Source organism: Stomoxys calcitrans, chromosome 5, assembly GCF_963082655.1.
Source record: "Stomoxys calcitrans chromosome 5, idStoCalc2.1, whole genome shotgun sequence".
Classification (NCBI taxonomy): Eukaryota; Metazoa; Arthropoda; class Insecta; order Diptera; family Muscidae; genus Stomoxys; species Stomoxys calcitrans.
Genome location: NC_081556.1, coordinates 107,852,354 through 107,878,085, shown reverse-complemented (window position 1 = coordinate 107,878,085; position 25,732 = coordinate 107,852,354). Strand labels below are relative to the sequence as shown.

Here is a 25,732-nt window from a genome sequence, read left to right as displayed (position 1 = left end):
CCTTCTCGCCAGCCGGCAATCAAAACAACTCTTTCTCTCTCTCTCTCTGATCTGTCAGTGCAGAACATGGGGAAATGTTGGAGCGTAGCAAATTTCTCTTGCAGCGTTCCAATTGCAAAAGCTGCACCATTAGCTTCTTTGAACTGCGACATGCGTTAATCCTGCGCAACGTAGGTGTTGTTACAAAAAACAAAAAAAGAAATAGAATCATTCTAGTGAAAGCATTTGTTAAGTGAGGTTTCATTATGGAGCAAAACAAAAAAACACTTTTCCGCCTTAGTGCGAAACTATTTTATATGGATTTAAAAGAGAAAAAAAACGTTTCTATAAAAGATTTTTTAAATATTGAAAAAAGTGTTTTATACGAAGACTTTATTAAAAAAATTAATAACTTTCATTATATTAAAACTCTAAACAATTTTGGCGGAAATAGACAAATGAAATTGAAGCTGTATGGATTGTTTAAATATACCGTATGTATTGTAAAAATCATCTGGACAAAATGTTTTACACAATTTTATTTGGTTGTGAAGAAAAGTGAAAAAGTGGGTGGTCTCATGTTATAATCTAACAGCAGGTCGATAAATAGTTTGATGATTTCAAGAGGAGAATGTCCAGGATTAGATGCAATGGTTTTGCTTTGCCCACCACCGCAGAGTAGAATAGAATCGAAAAAAATAGTAAAAAATCTACCGTTCATTACAGTTTAAAGATATCTCACTGAAATTTTTAATGGTTAGAGGTAAGATGTTAGCGAGATCATGTGCAAAATTTCAAGGCCCTAGGTGGTCATCCCCCCTTAAGTTGGTTGATTAGGCTTGGTTTTTGGACCAATTTTAAAAATTTTTTGCTGGATAGTGCTCAAAATTCCCTATAAAAAAGTCCCCTTGAGGTCTACAATAGAAGTTTAGTTACTGGACTATGGAAAGCTTAAGGAAAAATTCAAAGTTAAAGCAAAAAAATACAAAAAAAAAAACAAAATGCTGACAGTTAAGCAATTGAAATCGATTCATGTTGCTTTGATAGTGTGTAAATGCTTAAACTGCGTGCTTAGGAAGTCAAGTAAAGTTATTCTGATTTTTTGGTTGCTTTTGCTGTTACGTTGCTTGTTTCTTTTTCGTAGTCAGAGCTAAAAGCGAGCCATTCTCTTCATGTTTATTGGCATTTATTTTTGTGGTTGCATGCTGCTGTTCTCTAGCACACACATACTTTCACTTTATTTTTCTATGCCGCTTGAATATGTTGTGTGTACGTTTAACAGATGCCCGCAGCATAAGAAATAATGTGGAAATGGGTGCGTGTGTGCGCCCATAACAATGAAGCTATGGCTTTGACACCAACATTACGCACATTGCGTGATCTCTCAGAAGCAAAGAGACAGAGTAAAATTACTTTCTGGATGCAGCGAGAGCAATTTTCTCAAAATTGCTTTCTCTGCTTAATGTTTATTGGTTCTTTCGACGATTGCTTCTTCTCGTCTGCCAACAATTTAAACATTTCTCTCTATCTGAGCTGTCAGCGCAGAAAATGGAATGTACTAGCAATACAATTGCTAGAGCTTTTTATGTACAGTTTATTCAAGAGCACAAAGCATCTTTTTGTGCTTTTTTGACCTGGGACGTTTGTCGAGTGCCTTAAATTATTTAGCAGACATTTTGAAAAGTTATTATTTATTACCCGCCTTTCGTGGCTAACAGACACCGGTACTTAAGTGACGCCACAATACCAGACTTAGAGGAGCGTGTTATGGAAAGTAATTAGGGATTTTGTTAGTAGAACAGAATTCCTGAATTAGATTTTCTTTTCCGAGTTCACTTTTAAGTATTTAGAGAAACGGTGGTCACAGTTTTTTAGAAATGTATGTTGTGAGTAAAATTATTTTGTTTGCACGCAAAACACAAGAAAGGATAAGCCGGTCAAAATGACCGGTAAGAGATAATTTAAATCAAAAATTTTATAAAAATTTTTTAACCAGTCCACCAATTTGAATGCTACAGCTCCTAAAACCAACAGATTATAAAATTAAGTAAAGTTAAACCAATATGTTAATGCTATAGACTCGGATTGACGAAGGGACTGTACCATGAAGATGTAAATGAACACAGGAGTGGAGTTGTACACAAAAACCCTAATAAGTGTGGCATATTGTGAGACGATAAAACGTTGGCACAAAAGCAACATAATCGAAAAAAAGTCAACTTTGGCTCAAATCTTGCACAACAGTAACACTGCTAACAACCAATTGCAATTGCTGCACGTAAATAATCAATGTTATTGTTTTTGTCAGATTTTCTCAAAGGGGGAGGTAAGTTTATCTCAAAATTCCACTTAAAACAAATCGAATTTTGTTAAGACTTCAATCCTATTCTTGAACCTTTGAAAATTATAAATCTCTCTCCATTCTGTTATTTGATATGTTATTACGATTTGCTATAAACTTTCTAAGTTGTGTTAAGTAGTGTATATCAATTAATTTTGTTTTCACACTTTTTGAATTAGCCTAGAATTGGGTAAAACTATTTAAAGTTATCCTCAGAAAATTTTGTTGATACAAAGCATATGATTTAAGATTCGGTCAGGACGACCTTAACGCCACTTTAATTGTTATACTGCAGCCCTTTAAAAATTTTATATATAACAACATATATATGCTAATAAGTTATACTTTACTATTTGTGTATTCGTAGGACTTAACTTGTTCAAGTCTTAAAGATATTACAGAAAATGCTAGAGAATACTGTGAAAAAAAGGGAATTCTGGAACAATTTTCCACAATGTTATCGATTTTGGAAATTGAAAGCGACGACCCAGCTGATACTCAAGACCATAACAGATATTCGGTTCTGTCAGGGGACGACAGTTTTGAAAATACATACTTGTATTTGGACCAAGAAAATGACTACATTTTATTCCCAGAAAAGTGCACATGTTCAGGAAGAAGTTCTTTTCAAAATCAATCAATAAATATTGGTTGCACAAACCAAATGGATCTTCCAAGTAACAATGAATGTGTCTTGTCAGGAGAAAAACCTTTGGGTAGCGAAGAAATAGGAAATATGAATGAGAATGAAGATGACGCCAGAAAAATTACTTCAACACCCAAAACTTATTTGCTAAAAACAGTTAATTCAACAAATTCTTTTTATGAAAATATTGACTTTTGCTCAACAAGAAACAAAAATATTTCTCATAATTGCACCATTAATGTTAGTAATGATTCCGATTCTCTTATAGAAGAATACAATGTATTAAGAAAAAAAATTTTAATTTCAAAATTGCCGACCAAACGACCCACAATTGTATCTCCAGAAGTTGAAGGTTTCAAACAAAGTGTATGTAAGTACAAGAAAATAGATTGTGACATTAAATTCTCTAAAGAGGAAGAACTCTTTTTATTAAGAAGTAGAGAAAATCGAAAAATGTATTTAAATTTCATGCAAGATCTTCTCAGGACCAAATTTGGAATTTTTAATAATGTCTGCCCAATAAATTTTAGTAGCCATAAATTCCACAAAAAAAAACTAGTTCTTTATGCCAAATGTATGTATTATTTAAGTGGTTGCGGGGCGTATAAATTTGTAATTGATTTCGATAGCATCATTACTGTGTACGCTTCCAGTTTAGAAATCACTCACCCCAAAACTGCCAAAAAACATCAACTCAGAGGAGTTCGCAGATTGTTAGCAAAACAACATATTAAATATCTGCGGCCAACAAACTGGCGAGACAAATTACTCATAAAGCAATCAAAGCATTTAAAGGCACTAGGGAATGACCAAGGAGTCGTATCGAAAGATGCAGCTAGAAGAATAAAATTTGAGCAAGTGCGGTCAATTGATAGAGATGCTGACAGCCACATCGATATTTGCAAAATGTATTTAGACAAAAATTGGCGTACATATATACAAAAAGTAGCGCTCCCACAAGAAATTTATTTGATTTCCAAACGGCCAATAGAAATTCTCCAAGCCAAAAATTTTGCTTTACTGAAACTTAGCCACAACACATTATTTTTTGATGCCACTGGGAGCATTATGAGAAAGTATGAGCCCGAGTCAAAAAGAGTATTTTTGTATTCTCTCGTGGCTCACCTCGATGCTGGTCCGAAAAAGAGAGGTACGTTGCTTCCAGTGGCCGAAGGATTTTTATGCAGCCACTATGCAAACTGTGTCGCGCGTTTTCTAATGTCATTAGAGACTTTTTGCGCTGCAAATAAGCTTAAATGGCCAATATGCAAACGTGTTTGCACAGATTGGAGCACTGTTCTAATTAATGCAATATTGAAGGCATGGAACTGTGTAACCCTTGAAGGTTATATAGATCAATGCTTTTATTTATGCAAGAAAAATGAATATCCAAAGTTTATCGTTATACAACTATGTTGCGCCCATTTTATTAGGATTGTGGAAAAAGACATAAAAGCTTTTCAAAAAGACGAAGAAATTGCAAGTTTCTATAAACTGCAGGTGTGGAAGGCCATTAATATTTCAAAAATTGATGACTTTTTCATTTGGCTAAGGTGCTTTTTGGTTGTACTTTTGAGTCCAACCGAAACAGACGATGTGATATACTCTATAGATAACCTTAAAAATTTTGTAGATGGTGAACCGTATAAAAATTGGGAAGAAGAACACATGTCCGTTGCCACGTCTGTTTTTCCCTCGACCTATAAGAATAGTCCGTTTTTCTATGAGGGTTCAAAATTATTTCAAGAAGTTAAGTCCGAAGTAAAAAGCGCCACCAAAACAAACAGTTTTTATTCCGAAGAATTTGCAAACGTTATCCTAAAAAAATATGTTCCATATACTCCATTGTGGACAAACATTGTCGGCGTATTTGTAGATAATATAAACACAAGAATTTCCAATAGTCCGGTCGAGGGTTACTTCAATATTAAAAAAAACATCACATTGGATGGAAGGCGCAACATAAAACCTGCCGACTATGTAAGGTTATCTATAAATTATATGCAAGCTCGTCTAGTTGAAGCTGAAGATGCTCTTTCAACACTAATTAGTGACACTTCAGAACCAGTTGCTTTCAACCTAAAAATGGAGGAAGAAACTTGGAAGAGGACTCCGAAAAAAGTACAGTCACAAATCACCAGCCAAATGAAATTGGAAAAAATCTTGTCAACTTTTAAGAATTTACCACGCAAATTTGACAAACGCTATATAGCCCTTAAATTTCAAAATGTTCATTCGAGCGTGCAATCGGAATTAATAGACGCGCCAACTATAGATTTCATAGAATTAGAATCTTTAAATAAAAAAAAGGAGTTATATAGCAACTTAATTGATATATATATAGAAATATTAATAAAAAATTCAGCGAAAAATGCCTTTTCCACTTGCTGTGAAATAGGCAGAGATATTTTTACTGCACAGAATTCAAATATACAGATACCTCTGCAAAACTTCGACATTTTGTTAATTCCCGTATTTGAACCAGGCCATTTTACTCTTGTTTATGTCGACACAGTTGATAAGACATTCTCCTACTTAAACCCCCTAGGGGAAGATTTTTCTGATGTTGAAAAATTTTTAAAGACTTTCAAAAAACACACAAACGCTTTAGAATATAAGCCAAAGCAAATAAAACATGGTCGTCAAAAAGACAATTTTAATTGCGGAATTTATGTGTGCCAGTTTGCCGAAGCAATTTTAAACAAAAAAAACCTAGAAGACATAGAAGACCCAAATATTTACAGAGGCCTAATAAAAAAAGTACTGCTAGAGAGTGCAGATGACATGACAAAAGTATGTCTTCATTGCGGGACCTATTGTGATGAAAATCTCTGCAAATCATGCGATCGTCCGATCTGCGGCGGTTGCTTTCGTTTTTATTATAAAAATGAAGACAACTTTGAGACATGTCAATTCTGTTCCGCTGCAACATCGAAATATTAGGCACTATAAGTATTTGAACATAATCAAACTTTTTTATGTACATCTTGAGATGGGTTTCTACCAGGTGAATACCCAACGCTTGGGTATTTATTAGGTAAATACCCATTTTTTGGAAATTTATAATTTTGCAGATATCTTGGGCGTAACAACATTTCCAAACAATTTTTGATAATTTTGTATGTTAATAAACCCGACCTTCTGATCCCACAAAATCGGATTTTAGTTATATATAGCCGCTCTATAGACCGATCTCCAGATTTAAAGTCTTGAGGCAATAAATTGGTAATTTTTTATCTGATTGCGATGAAATTTGACACAGTGAGTTCTTGTAGACCCCTACCCATTTCTGTGAAGTGTGGTTCAGAATGGACTATATTTGGATATAGCTGCCCTATAGACTGATCGCCCGATATCCCGATATAAGGTATTGCAGCCATAAAAGATACAGTTATTATCCGTATTCGATGAAATTTGGCGCAATGTTTTCTGGTAAACCCCTACAAATTTCATCGAATTCGCGTAATAACTGTATCTTTTATGGCTGCAATACCCTATATCGGGATATCGGGCGATCAGTCTATAGGGCAGCTATATCCAAATATAGTCCATTCTGAACCACACTTCACAGAAATGGGTAGGGGTCTACAAGAACTCACTGTGTCAAATTTCATCGCAATCGGATAAAAAATTACCAATTTATTGGCTCAAAACTTTAAGTTTGGAGATCGGTCTATATAGCGGCTTTATATAACTAAAATCCGATTTTGTGGGATTAGAAGGTCGGGTGTATAAACAAAGAATATAAAATTGTTTGGAAAATTTTGTTATACCCAAGATATCTGCAAAATTATAAATACCCAGATTTTGGGTATAAATGGGTAAATACCCGGGTATTTATCCAATTTACCGGGTAAATTCCTTTTGGGTTTTTACCTATCGCCCATTTCTATGTATGTAGAATCGAATATTTGACAACCAATGCCGAATATTCCACTTTATATCATTCCGGTATTATTTAAAATAATCACCCCGATTTTGAACATAATGCTGAAAAATATGGACATACACTTCGCTCAGTCGTACACGAAAATTGAGTACGACATATATATTAAGGGTGAATTGCCGCTATTTCGTTCAATTTAAGTCCAAAGCTTCTGTGTGTTTTTTTTTACGTACTAACAATTTAATCAATTTAAACATTTAATCATTTTTCTAGGAGTTTTTCATGCTGAAATGCGCGCAACATTTTAAAACTTTGGGTTTTCACGATACTTTTCACCTCTACTGTGCTAAAGGGTATTATGACCTTGTGTATATATTACATCAGGTCATGTCAGTCCGATTGTACGTTTATTAGTCCGTCCTTTTGACCGTCTGTTTGTCCATCCGTCTGTCAGTTTTTGTTTGTCTGTCTGTCAATGTGTTTTTGTTATTAAAGTACGTGTCGCATTTTTTATCAGATTGTCACCAAATTTTGCAAATGTTACTTATTGGCTCACATAACTCTCATTGGCACAAGCGCTATTTATCTTGGAAAATCGGTTCTACTGTATATAAAGCTCCCATACATGTTTTTCTTCCGATATGGTTGTATTTGGCAAGCTTTAAGCCTAATCTTTAACACATTTAACATGCATCGATTCATTTAATATATGTTTTATTTGATATGCTTAGTTTTGACTCTTAAACAATTGACACATAAAACTGAATTTGCAGCTGTTATTTAGAGGCTTTTAAATACTTTGGTTGCATTTTTCTTTAATTCGTTTTTTTTTTTGGATAATTTTATGGCTACTTAATATATACTTGAGCTTCTTTATTAAATTTAACTACTTAATTTTTGAAACACTAATATTTTATTATAAAATATATGCAAATATTAATTTTTTGGAATTCAAATGCACATTAATAAGAAACATGCTCTCAAACTATCACAAAAATTATTCCCTACGTAAATTCATTAACAGAAATAATTATAAAATCTTCAGTAATTATTATGAAAACTATGAATTCCATTTTTTTAAACAACTTATAAACAAATTTAATTTTAACAACCAAATTCTGAAATTTACCCTTTCTTGATAGTTACATGAATTTTCGCCCAAATTGTGTTCTTCTATATACGAGTATGTACATAAAAATAGGTACGCACGAGTGCTTACACACCCTTGTGAAATTTGTGTTTAACGCAAAAAAATGGTTGTTGCATTTTTTATGAAAAACTCCAACGCCAAAAGTTTTAACCATGAAAGACTGAACTTTTATAAAAAAATTATATTTTTAGTTTAAACCATAAAAGACGGAAATCTTATAAAATAAACCAAAGCAAACCAAAATTGGAACATAACAATATGCTTTAATTTTTTTGTAAAAAACCAAAATCTATAAATCTACTATTAATTAAGTTTTAAACATGAAAGACTGAACTTTTATAAAAAATTGGTTTGCATAGTAAACCAAAAAAACCTATTTTGCAAAGCATACCAAAATAAATACACATACATTTTTAATTTTTTCTTTCTTTAATTTCCGAATATAAATTATATATTTTTTTGTTTTGAATGAGAAAGTCTTTTAAAGCTTAAAAATATGTACTTTCATAACAATTTGTTTTACATATTTTGTAAGAGACCAACATTTAAAAATCTACTATTCATTAAGTTTTAAACATGAAAGACTGAGCTTTTATAAAAACTTTTAATAAAAAAATGTTTGTTAAGTTTAAAAGGTTTACATTCTAGAGCATTTTATCAAACAATAAAAAAATATATGATACAACTTTGTTATTAATTCTACATTTTAGATAAAGTAAAGTATAGACACCTCACACTATGTTCAAAAAAGCTTGGAACAGAAGTGGAAAAAGTAAACAGCGCAGACGCAATATGCGAGTACGCTAATAACACAAGCGACCTCTATGGGAAAACTTATGAATTATTTTACAGAGTTGAAAAGTATACATTCCCATGTATATGATTATATGTAATTAACATTTTTACAGAAAGCTCTAACATTCAATGTTTGTAACTGAAAAGAGCGACATAGAGTACACAACAGAAAGGCTAGACAACAACATTCTCTCTCAAAAAAATTTTTTTTCGATACATTTTCAAAAAGGGCAGGAATTTGAAAAAACCAACCGCTCGATTTTCGAATAAAGATATGTTTTGGAGAGCACACATCGTCACCTTTCCAACGATGTATGGTAGTACCTTGTAGAATTCTTAGATGTCCTCCAGGAGCGTTGGCCATAATCCTTTCCAGAATTTTTTTGAGATTTTTTTTAAAAAAGACAGGAATTTGAAAAAACCAACCGCTCGATTTTCGAATAAAGATATGTTTTGGAAAGCACACATCGTCACCTTTCCAACGATGTATGGTAGTACCTTGTAGAATTCTTAGATGTCCTCCAGGAGCGTTGGTCATAATCCTGTCAAAATTTTTTTTCCAGAATTTTTTTAAAAAAGACAGGAATTTGAAAAAACCAACCGCTCGATTTTCGAATAAAGATATGTTTTGGAGAGCACACATCATCACCTTTCCAACGATGTATGGTAGTACCTTGTAGAATTCTTAGATGTCCTTCAGGAGCGTTGGTCATAATCCTGTCAAAATTTTTTTTCCAGAATTTTTTTAAAAAAGACAGGAATTTGAAAAAAAACCGACTGCTCGATTTTCGAATAAGGACATGTTTTGGAGAGCACACATCGTGACCTTTCCAACGATGTATGGTAGTACCTTGTAGAATTCTTAGATGTCCTCCAGGAGCGTTGGTCATAATCCTGTCAAAATTTTTTTTCCAGAATTTTTTTAAAAAAGACAGGAATTTGAAAAAACCAACTGCTCGATTTTCGAATAAAGATATGTTTTGGAAAGCACACATCGTCACCTTTCCAACGATGTATGGTAGTACCTTGTAGAATTCTTAGATGTCCTTCAGGAGCGTTGGTCATAATCCTGTCAAAATTTTTTTTCCAGAATTTTTTTAAAAAAGACAGGAATTTGAAAAAACCAACCGCTCGATTTTCGAATAAAGATATGTTTTGGAGAGCACACATCGTCACCTTTCCAACGATGTATGGTAGTACCTTGTAGAATTCTTAGATGTCCTCCAGGAGCGTTGGTCATAATCCTGTCAAAATTTTTTTTCCAGAATTTTTTTAAAAAAGACAGGAATTTGAAAAAACCAACCGCTCGATTTTCGAATAAAGATATGTTTTGGAGAGCACACATCGTCACCTTTCCAACGATGTATGGTAGTACCTTGTAGAATTCTTAGATGTCCTCCAGGAGCGTTGGCCATAATCCTTTCCAGAATTTTTTTGAGATTTTTTTTAAAAAAGACAGGAATTTGAAAAAACCAACCGCTCGATTTTCGAATAAAGATATGTTTTGGAAAGCACACATCGTGACCTTTCCAACGATGTATGGTAGTACCTTGTAGAATTCTTAGATGTCCTCCAGGAGCGTTGGTCATAATCCTGTCAAAATTTTTTTTCCAGAATTTTTTTAAAAAAGACAGGAATTTGAAAAAAAACCAACTGCTCGATTTTCGAATAAGGACATGTTTTGGAAAGCACACATCGTCACCTTTCCAACGATGTATGGTAGTACCTTGTAGAATTCTTAGATGTCCTCCAGGAGCGTTGGTCATAATCCTGTCAAAATTTTTTTTCCAGAATTTTTTTAAAAAAGACAGGAATTTGAAAAAACCAACCGCTCGATTTTCGAATAAAGATATGTTTTGGAGAGCACACATCGTCACCTTTCCAACGATGTATGGTAGTACCTTGTAGAATTCTTAGATGTCCTTCAGGAGCGTTGGTCATAATCCTGTCAAAATTTTTTTTCCAGAATTTTTTTAAAAAAGACAGGAATTTGAAAAAAAACCGACTGCTCGATTTTCGAATAAGGACATGTTTTGGAGAGCACACATCGTGACCTTTCCAACGATGTATGGTAGTACCTTGTAGAATTCTTAGATGTCCTCCAGGAGCGTTGGTCATAATCCTGTCAAAATTTTTTTTCCAGAATTTTTTTAAAAAAGACAGGAATTTGAAAAAACCAACTGCTCGATTTTCGAATAAGGACATGTTTTGGAAAGCACACATCGTCACCTTTCCAACGATGTATGGTAGTACCTTGTAGAATTCTTAGATGTCCTCCAGGAGCGTTGGTCATAATCCTGTCAAAATTTTTTTTCCAGAATTTTTTTAAAAAAGACAGGAATTTGAAAAAACCAACCGCTCGATTTTCGAATAAAGATATGTTTTGGAGAGCACACATCGTCACCTTTCCAACGATGTATGGTAGTACCTTGTAGAATTCTTAGATGTCCTCCAGGAGCGTTGGCCATAATCCTTTCCAGAATTTTTTTGAGATTTTTTTTAAAAAAGACAGGAATTTGAAAAAACCAACCGCTCGATTTTCGAATAAAGATATGTTTTGGAAAGCACACATCGTGACCTTTCCAACGATGTATGGTAGTACCTTGTAGAATTCTTAGATGTCCTCCAGGAGCGTTGGTCATAATCCTGTCAAAATTTTTTTTCCAGAATTTTTTTAAAAAAGACAGGAATTTGAAAAAAAACCAACTGCTCGATTTTCGAATAAGGACATGTTTTGGAAAGCACACATCGTCACCTTTCCAACGATGTATGGTAGTACCTTGTAGAATTCTTAGATGTCCTCCAGGAGCGTTGGTCATAATCCTGTCAAAATTTTTTTTCCAGAATTTTTTTAAAAAAGACAGGAATTTGAAAAAACCAACCGCTCGATTTTCGAATAAAGATATGTTTTGGAGAGCACACATCGTCACCTTTCCAACGATGTATGGTAGTACCTTGTAGAATTCTTAGATGTCCTTCAGGAGCGTTGGTCATAATCCTGTCAAAATTTTTTTTCCAGAATTTTTTTAAAAAAGACAGGAATTTGAAAAAAAACCGACTGCTCGATTTTCGAATAAGGACATGTTTTGGAGAGCACACATCGTGACCTTTCCAACGATGTATGGTAGTACCTTGTAGAATTCTTAGATGTCCTCCAGGAGCGTTGGTCATAATCCTGTCAAAATTTTTTTTCCAGAATTTTTTTAAAAAAGACAGGAATTTGAAAAAACCAACTGCTCGATTTTCGAATAAGGACATGTTTTGGAAAGCACACATCGTCACCTTTCCAACGATGTATGGTAGTACCTTGTAGAATTCTTAGATGTCCTCCAGGAGCGTTGGTCATAATCCTGTCAAAATTTTTTTTCCAGAATTTTTTTAAAAAAGACAGGAATTTGAAAAAACCAACCGCTCGATTTTCGAATAAAGATATGTTTTGGAAAGCACACATCGTCACCTTTCCAACGATGTATGGTAGTACCTTGTAGAATTCTTAGATGTCCTCCAGGACCATTGGTCATAATCCTGCCCAGAATATTTTTTTTATAAATTTTTCATTTTTCTCAGTACTACGGTAATAGATATTTTTAATTTGGTGTTTTTGATTCAAAGCATTGATATTTTACTCCAAATTTTGTTATGGTTTTATTTTTTTTTTTACAAATATTTGCAAAAATTTATAAAAAGTAAGAAATTTAATTAATTTCTCTTGTTTTTTGGTTCTGTTAAGTATTTACAGAGCTCTGCTAACCCCTCAGTGGATCTCTGTTAATACTTCTGTTACTCTCTCTCGCACTCTGTTAACAAAGCGGTTTGTGTCTCTGCTAGTTAAATTCGGAATTTAACTTCACACACATCTAAGACCCTAAATCGGAGGATCGGTCTATATGGCAGCTATATCCAAATCTGAACCGATCTAAGCCATATTGACGGAGGATGTTGAAGGGCCTAAGACAACTCTTTGTCCCAAATTTCAGCAAAATTGGACAATAAATGTGGCTTTTATGGGCCTAATACCCTAAATCGAAGGATCGGTCTATATGGGGGCTATATCAAGATATAGTCCGATATAGCCCATCTTCGAACTTAACCTGCTTATGGACAAAAAAAGAATCTGTGCAAAGTTTCAGCTCAATATCTCTATTTTTGAAGACTGTAGCGTGATTTCAACAGACAGACGGACGGACATGTCTAGATCGTCTTAGATTTTTACGCTGATCAAGAATATATATACTTTATAGGGTCGGAAATGGATATTTCGATGTGTTGCAAACGGAATGACAAAATGAATATACCCCCATCCGTCGGTGGTGGGTATTAAAAGTTTCTCTCAAAAACCCATGACCAAACTGAAACTTTAGTAGAAACTTTAAACATGGGAGTGAGAGTAGAGACAACGGGGGACATGTTGAGGCCTTTGATGAAACCCCATTTTCCACGGAATACGAAGGGACTCACGCAGACACCGGAATCTTGGAATAATGACGTTGATCGAAGGTTTATAATAACGGAAGTTATGGTGAAGGAATCCTTGAGGAGCTTTAAACCATTTAAGTCATCCGCACCTGATGGGATATTTCCGGCGTTACTACAGAAAGAGGCAGACTATCTGGCGCCTCGTGTGGCCAAAATTTTCACAGCGTGCCCAGGACTTTCATATACTCCGAAAGCCTGGCAGGAGGCAAGGGTGGTGTTTATACCCAAGCCCGGCAAGGCAAGTTATGCGACACCAAAGGCCTACAGACCCATAAGCCTCCTTTCTACTCAAAACCATGGAACGTATTGTGAACACCATGATAAAGAGTATGACATCCAGCGAACTGCTCAGATACAAACATCATGCCTATGTCAAGGGAAGGTCGGTGGAAACTGTCCTGCACAAGATTGTGCATAACATAGAAGAGTCATTCAAAGCCAAAACGTACACACTGGTGGTATGCATTGACATCGAGGGGGCTTTTAACAATGTGCGGAGCACCGGGTGGTACCCGCTCCTTAGAGACTGAATAAACCATATGCTAAGGAACAGGTGGATAAATTGTGTGTCCAATGGCATAAATATAAGGGAGAAAGTGGCACAGGGCACGCTACAGGGGGCATTTTATCGCCACTCCTATGGGTGACCACCATAAATGACCTATTACGGATGCTGACTGAGGAGGGATATGAACCCGTCTGCTAAGCAGACGATCTTATAATACTTCTAAGTGGTAACGATCCGAAGCAGCTATGCAGAAGGTCCGAAAGGGTCTTGCATATAGCATATGACTAGGCTTGACCCAGAGGTCTCAATGTTAACCCAGAGAAGACTGAAATATGCCTGTTCACGAGGAAGACGAAGGTGGGCGAATTTAACGCACCACGTTTCCTCAATAAGACGATTTCGATAACTGACAAGATCAAATACCTAGTTGTGATCTTGGAAAAGAAGCTGAATTGGAAGTGTTACATTCAGGAGCGCACTGAGAAGGCTGACAGATGTTGGGCATTATGTAGACGGGCCGTAGGCTCGAAATGGGGCCTGAATCCTAGGATAGTGCACTGGCTCTACAGGAGCGTGATCAGACCAATACTTACTTACGCCTCAGTAGTTTGGTGGACTGCTATGGAGAAAAAGTGTAACATAAGGACCATACAACAGGTTCAGAGAACATGTTGTCTTGGCACAGGCGGAGCAATGAGGACTACGCCCACTAGGGCACTGGAGATTATTCTAGATATTCGACTCATTGACATACAGATTAAGTGTGAGGCAGCCACTAAGGCTATGAGACTTAAGGCGATGGGAGAATGGATTGAGGATGGGAGCAGCTCATACCATCGCGGTATAATCGAGGCGACGATAGGAAACCTGGAAGGAAGGGAAGAGGTTTTTGATCGGATACACTGCTACCATCGGCACAGTCTTGGATTGACGGAACCCTAGTATTGCCATCGGGAAGATCATGTTACACGGCTGGATGAAAGCTAGAGGACAGAGTGGGCCTGGGGGTTTACATTGGGAACCCAGGGACTGAGATCGGTTTTAGACTGCCTGACCATAGTACGGTCCTGCAGGCGGAGATCGGGGCGATCACGGAATGTGTGAATTAGTCTTCTGACAGTAAAATTGCCATAAGGGCAATAATAAACAGGACGGTAAGGCCACGAACAGGCAGTGTAAGAAAGAGATTAACGCCTTCTCTGAGTATGACACAATCCGCACCGGGTCATAATGAGTAAGGGGGAATGAAAGAACAGATGATTTGGCAGGGAAGACCAGAGGACTGCTGTCAATAAACTTGGTTAATCCAAAGCGTTTCAGATCGTCGCCCGAGTTGAGTGCTCGGGCGACGATCGAGCTTGTAACACAATGGAACTGCGAAACAGTCGGTGGGGCGACGAAAATCCTATTAGGAGATCCGGATCGTGAGATGACGAGCCTAGTACTAAAAGGTGGTAAGCGGGAGTCAGTATAGCTATCGATATTATAACGGGACCCCTATACGGGATAACTATGAGCACCACAAAGGCTGGAAATTTTAACTCCGACTTGTGTGAAGCCCATTGTTATCACGGGAAGCTTAACTGAAAGCTTACGGGCTCGTCCACAGGTTGCGGAAGATGGAAAGCTCCGTTTTTATGCGAAGTAGCTGCAAATGCGGTCGCGGGCAGTCAGCGATTTTCGAGAAGAGAGTCTCAGTGAGGAGTCAGGTGGCACTGGCTCTTAATTAAATACTGAGTGCCAATGATACTCGAGATGACGAGGCGAGTTATTGGCGCTTTCAAATAACCAATGGCCAACATCAGCGTCTGTTCCCAGGTAAGGGGTGGCTGGCGGCGATCGTCGGATCTTGGATCGAGCGGCTCGCCACAACGAGGGATACGTGTGCAATCGCACAAAACCCATGCAGTTGGGGCGCTGGGCCAGTAACACGACCCCGGAAAACTATAAGACCTACTACAAGAAACAAAGGAATAGTAAAAATAGACCCCCCCAACGTTGACGAACCAAGCAAATGAAAAAAGGACCATGATTTGCGGATCTGCACCTGGAATGTCCGCACTCTTTATAGAGAAGGTGCAGTATACGCGCTGGCGGATGTATTAGAGAAGTACAAGGCAGATATTACCGCCTTGTAGGAAGTGCGATGGACTGGGAATGGCGTCACTACAATGCCAAACGATGACGAACTATACTATAGTTGCCATAACACGAGGCATGAATTAGGCTGTGGATTTGTGGTTAGTCGGAAACTGAAACATAATCCGCATAAAAGCCAAATTCTTCAACATCAGCCTGTGCCCATGCCGCGACGGAAGACAAAGACCAGCAGACAAAGGATATTTTCTACGAGCGCTTAGAGAGAGAATATGACCGCTGCCCCGCAGATGATATTAAAATCGTTCTGGGAGATTTTAATGCGAAGATAGGGAAGGAAGACATCTTTGGTTCAACATTTGGAAAGTTGTGTGCGAGATAACATCCAGTTATGGGTTGAGGTTGATAGATTTCGCCGCTGCAAAAAACATGGTAGTTAGTAGCACCAGATTTCAACATAAAAATATTCACAAAGCCACATGGCTGTCACCCGATCAAAACACGAGAAACCAAATTGATCACGTTGTGATAGATGGAAGGCATTCATCCAGCGTGTTAGATGTACGATCGATCCGTGGAGCGCATATAGATTCGGATCATTACCTTGTTGCAGCAAAAGTACGCACCCGTTTGAACATGACGAGGAAAGTACGATCTGACACTGCACGGAAGCTGGACATTGAAAAACTGCAAATACAATAAATGGCAGCGGCATACTCCACTCGACTGACCCAAATGCTTGATTAAAGCACTCCTTGTTCCGATGATATAATGGCGCAGTGGCAAACTATTGCCCACTCCATGCAAAATGCCGCGAAATCCGTACATGGGTACCGGAAGCCTCCTCCAAGAAACCCATGGAGGAAAGAAACCCACAAGAGGGTCGAGATGCTACTGAAGCCAAGAATGCGGCATGTAGAGCAACCCTGCAATCAGTAGCAACGCGCCAGATGATGGAGAAGTATCGAGAGGATAGGAGAGAGGAGAAACGTCTCTACCACAGAAAGAAAAAGGAAATGGGAAGATGTAGTGTGAGCGAATTGAGATGTACAGGAGTCAGAATGAAGTTCGGAATTTCTACCAAAGAATTAAACATCAAACCGACGGCTTTGTTGCAGGCCATCCTCCTGCAGAGACAAAGAAGGAAATCTGGCAACGGACATAAATAGCGTGCTGAGGATATGGAAAGAACATTTTACCCAACTGCTAGTGTCAGACGTTGGCGGCGAAGAGGATACCGCAGAACCAATCCCTGATGATGGTATAGAATGTTTACCTCATAGTCAGGCTGAGGTCTAAGTAGCAGCGAGCCGACTAAAGAACAACAAGGCAGCAGGAGCCGACCTGTTACCCGATTTGGACCATAAATGAATGCTGAACATTGCAGAAGTCATTGTGTAATATTTCAGTTCATTCGGATAAGAATTGCGCCTTGTAGGGGCTCAAGAAGCAAAATCGGGAGATCGGTTTATATCGGACCATATTGGACACATATGTTAAAGGTCATGAAAGAAGGCGTTGTAAAAAATTGCTGCCAAATCGGATGAGAATTGTATGGCAGCTATGTCAGGTTATGTACCGATTTGCACCATACTTAACCCAGTTGTTGGAAGTGATACCAAACCACCACGTGCAACATTTCAGTCAAACCGGATGAGAATTGCGCCCTCTAGAGGGTCAAGAAGTCAAGACCCATGATCGGTTTATATGGCAGCTATATCAAAACATGGACCGATTTGGTCCATTTACAATCTCAACCGACCTACACTAATAGTAAGTATTGGTTGCCCAAAAAGTAATTGCGGATTTTTCATATATTCGGCGTTGACAAATTTTTTCAACGGCTTGTGACTCTGTAATTGCATTTCTTTCACTTATCAGCTGTTACTTTTAGCTTGCTTTAGAAAGAAAGTGCGCGAAATTTTGTTTACATTTGTTTGTTTGGTGTCAATTTTAATATGGAGCCCACAAAGGAGCATTTTCGTCATATTTTACTTTATTATTTCCGTAAAGGAAAAACCGCGGAGCAGGTTGCTAAAAAGTTACGAGATGTGTATGGTGATAAACCCTTAAAAGGAAGACAGTGTCAAAATTGATTTCGCAAATTCCGTTCTGGAGATTTTTCACTTAAAGATGAGCCACGTTCAGGTCGGCCAAATGAAGTTGATGATGACCAAATCAAAGCATTAATCGAATTGGATCGTCATGTAACTGAGCGTGAGATAGGAGAGAAGTTAAATATACCAAAATCAACCGTTCATTATCACATAAAAAGTCTTGGACTGGTGAAAAAGCTTGATATTTGGGTACCACATGTATTGAAAGAAATTCATTTAACAAACCGAATCAACGCTTGTGCACCTTATGCACCTTAAACGCAATGAATTCGATCCTCTTTTAAAACGAATCATAACTGGAGATGAAAAATGGATTGTTTACAACAACGTTAGTCGAAAACGATCATGGTCGAAGCATGGTGAATCAGCTCAAACCACTTCAAAGGCTGAAATCCACCAAAATAAGGTTTTGCTGTCTGTTTGGTGGGTGGAGGATTGGAAGGGTGTGGTATATTTTGAGCTGCTTCCAAGGAACCAAACGATTAATTCGGATGTTTACTGTCAACAATTGGTCAAATTGAATACAGCCATCAAGGAGAAGCGACCAGAATTGGTCAATCGTAAAGGTGTCATATTCCACAAGGACAACGCTAGACCGCACACATCTTTGGTCACTCGCCAAAAACTGAGTGAGGATGGCTGGGAACTTTTGATGCATCCACCATATAGCCCTGACCTTGCACCATCAGAATACCATTTATTTCGATCTTTTCAGAACTCCTTAAATGGTAAAATTTTCGGCAATGATGAGGCTATAAAATCGCACTTGGTTCAGTTTTTTGCAGATAAAGGCCAGAAGTGCTATGAGCGTGGAATACTAAATTTGCCAGGAAGATGGCAAAAGGTTATCGAACAAAATGGCAATAATATATTTGATTAAAGTTCATTCTAAGTTTTATTAAAAATGCATTTACTTTCTTTTAAAAAATCCGCAATTACTTTTTGGGCAACCCTATTTGTGCAAAATTTCAAGCGGCTAGCTTTACTCCTTCGAAAGTAAGCGTGCTTTCGAAAGATGGACGGACGGACGGACAAACGGACGGACACGGCTAGATCGACTTAAAATGACATGACGATCAAGAATATATATATTTCAAGGGGTCTCAGACGAATATTTCAAGTAGTTACAAACAGAATGACGAAGTAAGTATACCGCCATCCATGTTATGGCTATATAACAAAATCGAAGCTTAGCTTTTTGTTTACCAGTTTAAAATTTGGGTTTATTGTCCTCAATCTTTGATTTTAACCCTTTTTTCATTTTTCGACTTTAATTTGTTTTTCCTAAAAAGCTATTTCTTATTAAGCCTCTAAAGAATGCCTCATTTGTATTTTTATACCCTCCACCATAAGATGGGGGGTATACTAATTTCGTCATTCTGATTGTAACTACTCGAAATATTCGTCTGAGACCCCATAAAGTATATATATTCTTGATCGTCGTGAAATTTTATGCCGATCTTGCCATGTCCGTCCGTCTGTCCGTCCGTCCGTCCGTCTGTCTGTCGAAAGCACGCTAACTTCCGAAGGAGTAAAGCTAGCCGCTTGAAATTTTGCACAAATACTTCTTATTAGTGTAGGTCGGTTGGTATTGTAAATGGGCCATATCGGTCCATGTTTTGATATAGCTGCCATATAAACCGATCTTGGGTGCGCAATACTTATCCGATTGGAATTAATTTTACACGACGTGTTTCGTTACGATATCCAACAACTGTGCCAAGTATGGTTCAAATCGGTCCATAACCTGATATAGCTACCATATAAACCGATCTTGGGTCTTGACTTCTTGAGCCTCTAGAGTGCGCAATTCTTATCCGATTGGAATGAATTTTGGCACGACGTGTTTTGTTATGATATCCACCAACTGTGCCAAGTATTGTTCAAATCGCTCCATAACCTGATATAGCTGCCATATAAACCGAACTTGGGTCTTGACTTCTTGAGCCTCTAGAGTGCGCAATTCTTATCCGATTTGAATGCATTTTTGCACGAAGTGTTTTGTTATCATATCCAACAACTGTGCCAAGTGTGGTTCAAATCCGTTCATAACCTGATATAGCTGTCATATAAACAGATCTGGGGACTTGACTTCTTGAGCCTCTAGAGGTCGCAATTATTATCCGATTTGCCTGAAATTTTGTACGACGGATTTCTCATGACCATCAACATACGTGTTTATTACGGTCTGAATCGGTCTATAGCCCGATACAGCTCCCATATAAATCGATCTCTCTATTTTACTTCTTGAGTCCCCAGGGCGCAATTCTTATTCGAATTGGCTGAAATTTTATACCGGATCATATCTTGATATCGCTCTAATAGCAGAGCAAATCTTTTCTTATATCCTGTTTTGCCTAAGAAGAGATGCCGGGAGATGAACTCGACAAATGCGATCTATGGTGGAGGGTATGTAAGATTCGGCCCGGCCGAACTTAGCACGCTTTTACTTGTTTTTGTTTGCTTGGTATCTAAGCATCTTCTGGATTTACTGGCATTTCTTAAACCTTTCAATTGGCCTTGGGATTCCTTCAAAAAAAAATCTGAGAATCTTTAAGTAATTGCCTTTGTCGTTGTATACGGGATTGTAAAGGAAGCTAATTACATGCTCTGGCCCACAGATACAGTGTGCGGCTGTGTATGATTGTGGGCCGTTTGTATACGTGTACACGTTTTTGTGTTTGTGTGTGTCTGAAGGCTTCTGCTTAAGAACAAATTATAATTAAAATTATTGTTTTCCCATTACATTCCACCATACACATTGTCTTATGAACATTAATATTTATGAGTTTATGTCAGGGTCCTTAGCATACAGAGAGTCCTTCCAGGAAGTGTTTGGTGTTTTTCCACTGAATTAGGGAAATTGCAAGATTTGTGGAATCTGTGATTTGTGGAATCAGTGATAAAGTTTTTTTCTGTTATGTGGGACTAACGATTATCTTTAATTTTGGATTAAATTTTCTTCAAAATTTTTGTATTTTTGGATATTTTTTATTTTTTTGGGAAATGAGTAAAGGTTGGACAATCTTAAAAGGGTATAGAATTCAGTTTGTCTATAGAATTTAGCTTTCCAAAAAAATTTATCTGTAAACCTTGTTCTTAATTCTTTTCTTTTGGCTATGGTGAAGCATGTAAATTACCTTAATTTGTTTTGCAAAAGCTGTCGCGTTCTACGAGGACCATCTGTAAAAGGACATATTTCTCCTTGTTTTGCTTTCCAGCGATCTCAATGAAGCCAATATCAAAAGGGTTCGCTTGTTCCTTTGCTCCTTATTTAAAACAGTTGTGAGAGGGTGAATAATTAATAATAATGATGGTGAATACATTTAAGTCCTCCTTTAAATGGCAATTTCTCGATTTTCACACCAGACGAGTTTGTAACGGTATAATGAAATGAAAAAGAATATTGAAAGCCATAGCAAATGATGTCCTGCAATGATAGAAATGTAGAGTGAGATAAACCAAAAATAAACCAAGTAAAAGCGTGCTAAATTCGGCCGAAACGATTCTTGGGAACCCACCACCATGGATTCTGCTAAAAATTGAAGGGCATTATTTTATTCTAAATACCAAACTTTTGTCAAACCAGCAAAAATTAAAGCTTCTAGGAACCGAACAGGGATGATCGAGAGACCGGTTTACATGGGAGCTATATCAGGTTATAGACTGATTTGGACCATATTTGGTACAGTTGTTGGAAGTCAGTAACAGATGACCGTATACAAAATTTAGACCAAATCGGATAAAAATTACGGCTTGTAAGGACTCGGGACATCGGATTATAGGGGAGCAATTGGGTTGCCCAAAAAGTAATTGCGGATTTTTCATATAGTCGGCGTTAACAAATTTTTTCACAGCTTGTGACTCTGTAATTGCATTCTTTCTTCTGTCAGTTGTCAGCTGTTACTTTTAGCTTGCTTTAGAAAGAAAGTGTAAAAAAAGTATATTTGATTAAAGTTCATTCTAATTTTTATTAAAAATGCATGCACTTTCTTTTGAAAAATCCGCAATTACTTTTTGGGCAATATATCAGGTTGTAGACCAATTTGACACAGTTGTTGAAAATCATAACAGAAAACTACATGGAAAATTTCAGCCAAATCGGACAAAAATTGCGGCTTCCAGGGGATCAAGGAGTCAAATCGGGAGATCGATTTATATGGGAGCTATATCAGGTTATAGACCTATTCGGGCCGTACTCGGCACAGTTATTCAAAGTCATAAAAGAACACTATATGCAAATTTATAGCTAGGTTAGTTAAGGTTTAAGTGTCAGTCTGCCATCAGACTCACTTAGACGTTTTCGTCCATTGTGATACCACAGGAACAGAAGAAGGAAGATGCCTTCTAGTTCCTACCGTTGATCCATCCCGATTGCTTTAAAAAGCCAAATATCTTGCGAATGTTCAAAAATGCAAATGCAATTTTTGCCCTATGAACATTCCAAAAAGGAACAGGGGCAAACTTCTCACATATCAATGAGTGCAGTCCGTTTCAAGTTTAAGCACAATGATAAGGGGCCTCCTTTTTACAGCCGAGTCCGAACGGCGTGCCGTAGTGCGACACCTCTTTGGGGAGAAGTTTTACATGACATAGTACCTCACAAATATTGTCAGCATTAGGAGAGGAAAACCACCGCTGAAAATTTTTTCTGATGGTCTCCCCAGAATTTGAACCCAAGCGTGTAGCGTCATAGGCGAACATGCTAACCTCTGCACTACGGTGGCCTCCAACCGAATGTTCACATCCGCTAAATCGGACAGGTTCTCAAAGAAATGAGAAAGTGGAATTCCTTCTAACTGCTAGTGCGGGACACACACACAGAAGGTGTTCTATAGTCTCTTCTTCCTCGATGTCCTCACAGCTTCTGCAAAAGGCAACCTTCAGTCTGTCAGCATGTTTTCCGATTAGCCAGCGATCTGTCATGACGGACACAATGATTGAGACGTCTGTTCTAGCCAATGACAGCAAAGCAGTAGTAGTCTAGATGAAGCCACAAAGTTATGGAATGCTCACAGCCCCCTCTTTGTGACCATCTCTTATTCGTTGGTCTTCGGGTCTGGTCCTGAAAACTTAGTTTACATGTCGCTAGAGGCATACCCACAGATTCCATAGATTCCATACATAGGATACCTGGGGTAGTTCCTAGTCTCGGGTAGGGTAGTTCCTAGTCTCGCAAGTTCCTAGGGTAGTTCCTAGCCTTGCAAGCTTGTCCGCTTTACAATTCCCTCGGATATCTCTGTGGCCCGGTACCCAGAGCAGGTGAATTTTGAACTGTTCTGCCATCCCGTTGAGAGATCTGCGACAGTCGAGGGCGGTTTTTGTGTTCAGAAATACGTACTCCAGGGATTTAATGGCTGTCTGGTTGTCTGAGAAGATATTTATGCCAATCGTCGTAATGACATTATATCTTGGCCATTCCACCACTTCCTAAATTGCAAGGATCTCCGCTCGATACACACTGCAGTGGTCGGATAACCTTTTCAATATGACTTTAGAACTTTAGAGTACACCCCAACACCTACCTGTTCGTTTAGTTTGGAACCATCCGTATAGAAGTCTATGTAACTTCTGTTACCAGGGATATCGTAGTTCCAAGCGGATATATCAGGAATATTGGTACAGTACCTTTTATCAAAAAGCGGCTCAGGTAGGGTGTAATCAACACGGCCTGGAACATCGGATATTGTATCAAGGATAATGCAGTGTTCGTAGTCGCTACACGACCAATGATAAAGCTCCGTTAACGTCACAGCAGTGATCGCTGCAATTAGGGTATCCAAAATGTCCAGAGGCATAAGATCAAGCATTAAATTCAGTACATCAGATGGTGTCGTCCTCAGTGCTGCTGGGATGCACAAACAAGCCATCCATTGGATCCGGTTAAGTATTAAGTAGTAGTTGGACTTTTGAAGTGCCGTCCAGCAAACTACAACACCATATAGCATTATTAGCCTGACAACTGCAGTTTATACCCAATGCATGACACACGGTCTAAACCCCCAACTTTTGCCAATGGCTTTCTTGCAGGTGTATAGGGCAAGAGTGGCCTTTCTTGCCCTTTCCAAAATGTTGGATTTGAAGTTGATTTTCCTGTCCAGCCAAACAAATGGTACATTCTCTCCTTCCAAGGCTACAGATTCCACTGTTGGCAACTTGCAGAAAAGAACTACTTCTACCTTGCACGAATTTATACTTAGACCACTTTCGGTAGCTCACTTTGCTGTTGCACGTTGAACTTCCTGAAGTATATCTCTTAAGAGTGCTGGGAAACTTTCCTCTAACCGCAATTGCCACGTCGTCAGCATATGTGACCTCTTTTACACCTTTTTCTTCCAGATACAATACGATATTGTTAAAGGCTATATTTCAAAGTAGAGGAGACAGTACACCTCCTTGAGGTGTTCCTCTGTTGACACATCTTTTTAGATCCACAGATCCCAAGCCTGCCGTAATTAATCTTTTAGTAGGTAAATTATTAATAAACTTTCTAACAGTAGAGTTGATGCCTAGAAACTCTAACTCCTTCATGATTGACGTCGGGTTCACATTATTGAAAGCAACTTCAATGTCAAAAAATGCTACCATTGATATTCCTTGACAGCGAGGGAGCCCTCTACGTAGACGACTAGGTCGTGAAGGGCTGTTTCAGTAGATTTGCCTTTGTTATATGTATGATTCTGCCGCGACAGGCGATCTCCAGGGATCGTTGACCTATGATATGTTTCTATCAACCTCTCAAGAGCCTTCAGCATAAAGGATGACAGACTAATAGGACGAAAATCATTCGCTTTCGGAGTGAAAATTGTCTTCGTGTCCCTCCATCCCACATGTATATATGACGTTCTTATACAAGCAGAGTATATCTCCCTAAGCAAGGGACCAGTCTATCAGACACAGCTTGTAATTCATCCGGTGATATATCATCAGGGCCTGGCGACATAAGGGAGTCGAAACTTCTTATCGCCTAAAGAATTTTCGGCTTAGACGCAATTTCCATAAAAGCCTCTGATAAATGCATACCAGTGACAACCTCATCTAGCATCACGTTGTCCGTTAAAGAATTTCCCGGGAAATCTGTATTAGCGAGTAGCTTAGTGTTTCCTCACTACACATTGTCCATACATTCTCCGACTTTTGAATATACCCCGCCGTAATAGGTCTTGAGAGCAGAATCTTCCTTAGTCTAGAGGCCTCAGATGTATCCTCCACGGAGCTGCAAAATTCTACTCAAGATTTCTTTTGAGCCTTTCTCAGCTCGCCCTTCTATTTGCTTAGCTCAGCCTAACAAATGTCCCAATCGTGTTGTGCTCTTGTGGCTTTTGCTATGATGAAGAGTTTTCTGCAGTCCTTCCTTAGACCAATCAGCTCTGGGGTCCACCATCGGATCGGGCGGTCGCTGTTTGCCCCTTTGGCTTGGCACTAGGAAATGCTGACACAAGCGAGTCATTCAGGGCCTTCGTAATTGCATGAAATTATCTTTTAAAATTAAATTGTATGCACCGAACTATCGATTCAAATAAGATTTCATGCATTTTTCTGTATTTTATGTTTTTTTTTTATAAAACTTTCCTTAAACTTAAAAAAATTACTTTTTAGGATAGAGATGCCACTGCACTGGTGTACGCGTTTCGATTATTGGTTAGATTTTTAATACCATTGTGGAATTGTCCTTCTATTTGATCACCTTTTAGTATAAAGATGCCACTCCACTGGTGTACGCGTTTCGATTATTGG

At 37.9% G+C, this 25,732-nt stretch overlaps 1 protein-coding gene across 1 annotated transcript; it reads left to right on the top strand.

Annotated features, from left to right (window-relative positions):
* Positions 1–879: 879 nt before the first annotated feature.
* Positions 880–25,649, top strand: LOC131997965 (uncharacterized). The gene is made up of 4 exons (XM_059369897.1): positions 880–2,305; positions 2,688–4,042; positions 4,400–4,519; positions 25,595–25,649. The coding sequence occupies exons 1-4, from the start codon at positions 2,096–2,098 to the stop codon at positions 25,647–25,649; spliced, it is 1,740 nt and encodes a 579-aa protein (XP_059225880.1). The 5' UTR covers positions 880–2,095.
* The last annotated feature ends 83 nt before the right edge of the window (positions 25,650–25,732 follow it).

Bases quoted from the DNA above. Each gene is read 5' to 3' on its own strand.
- LOC131997965 (XM_059369897.1), top strand. From the start codon at position 2,096: ATGAACACAGGAGTGGAGTTGTACACAAAAACCCTAATAAGTGTGGCA. The intron at 2,306-2,687 runs GTAAGTTTATCT...GTGTATTCGTAG, and splicing joins AGATTTTCTCAAAGGGGGAG to GACTTAACTTGTTCAAGTCT. The intron at 4,043-4,399 runs GTATGAGCCCGA...CCATTTTATTAG, and splicing joins ACTGGGAGCATTATGAGAAA to GATTGTGGAAAAAGACATAA.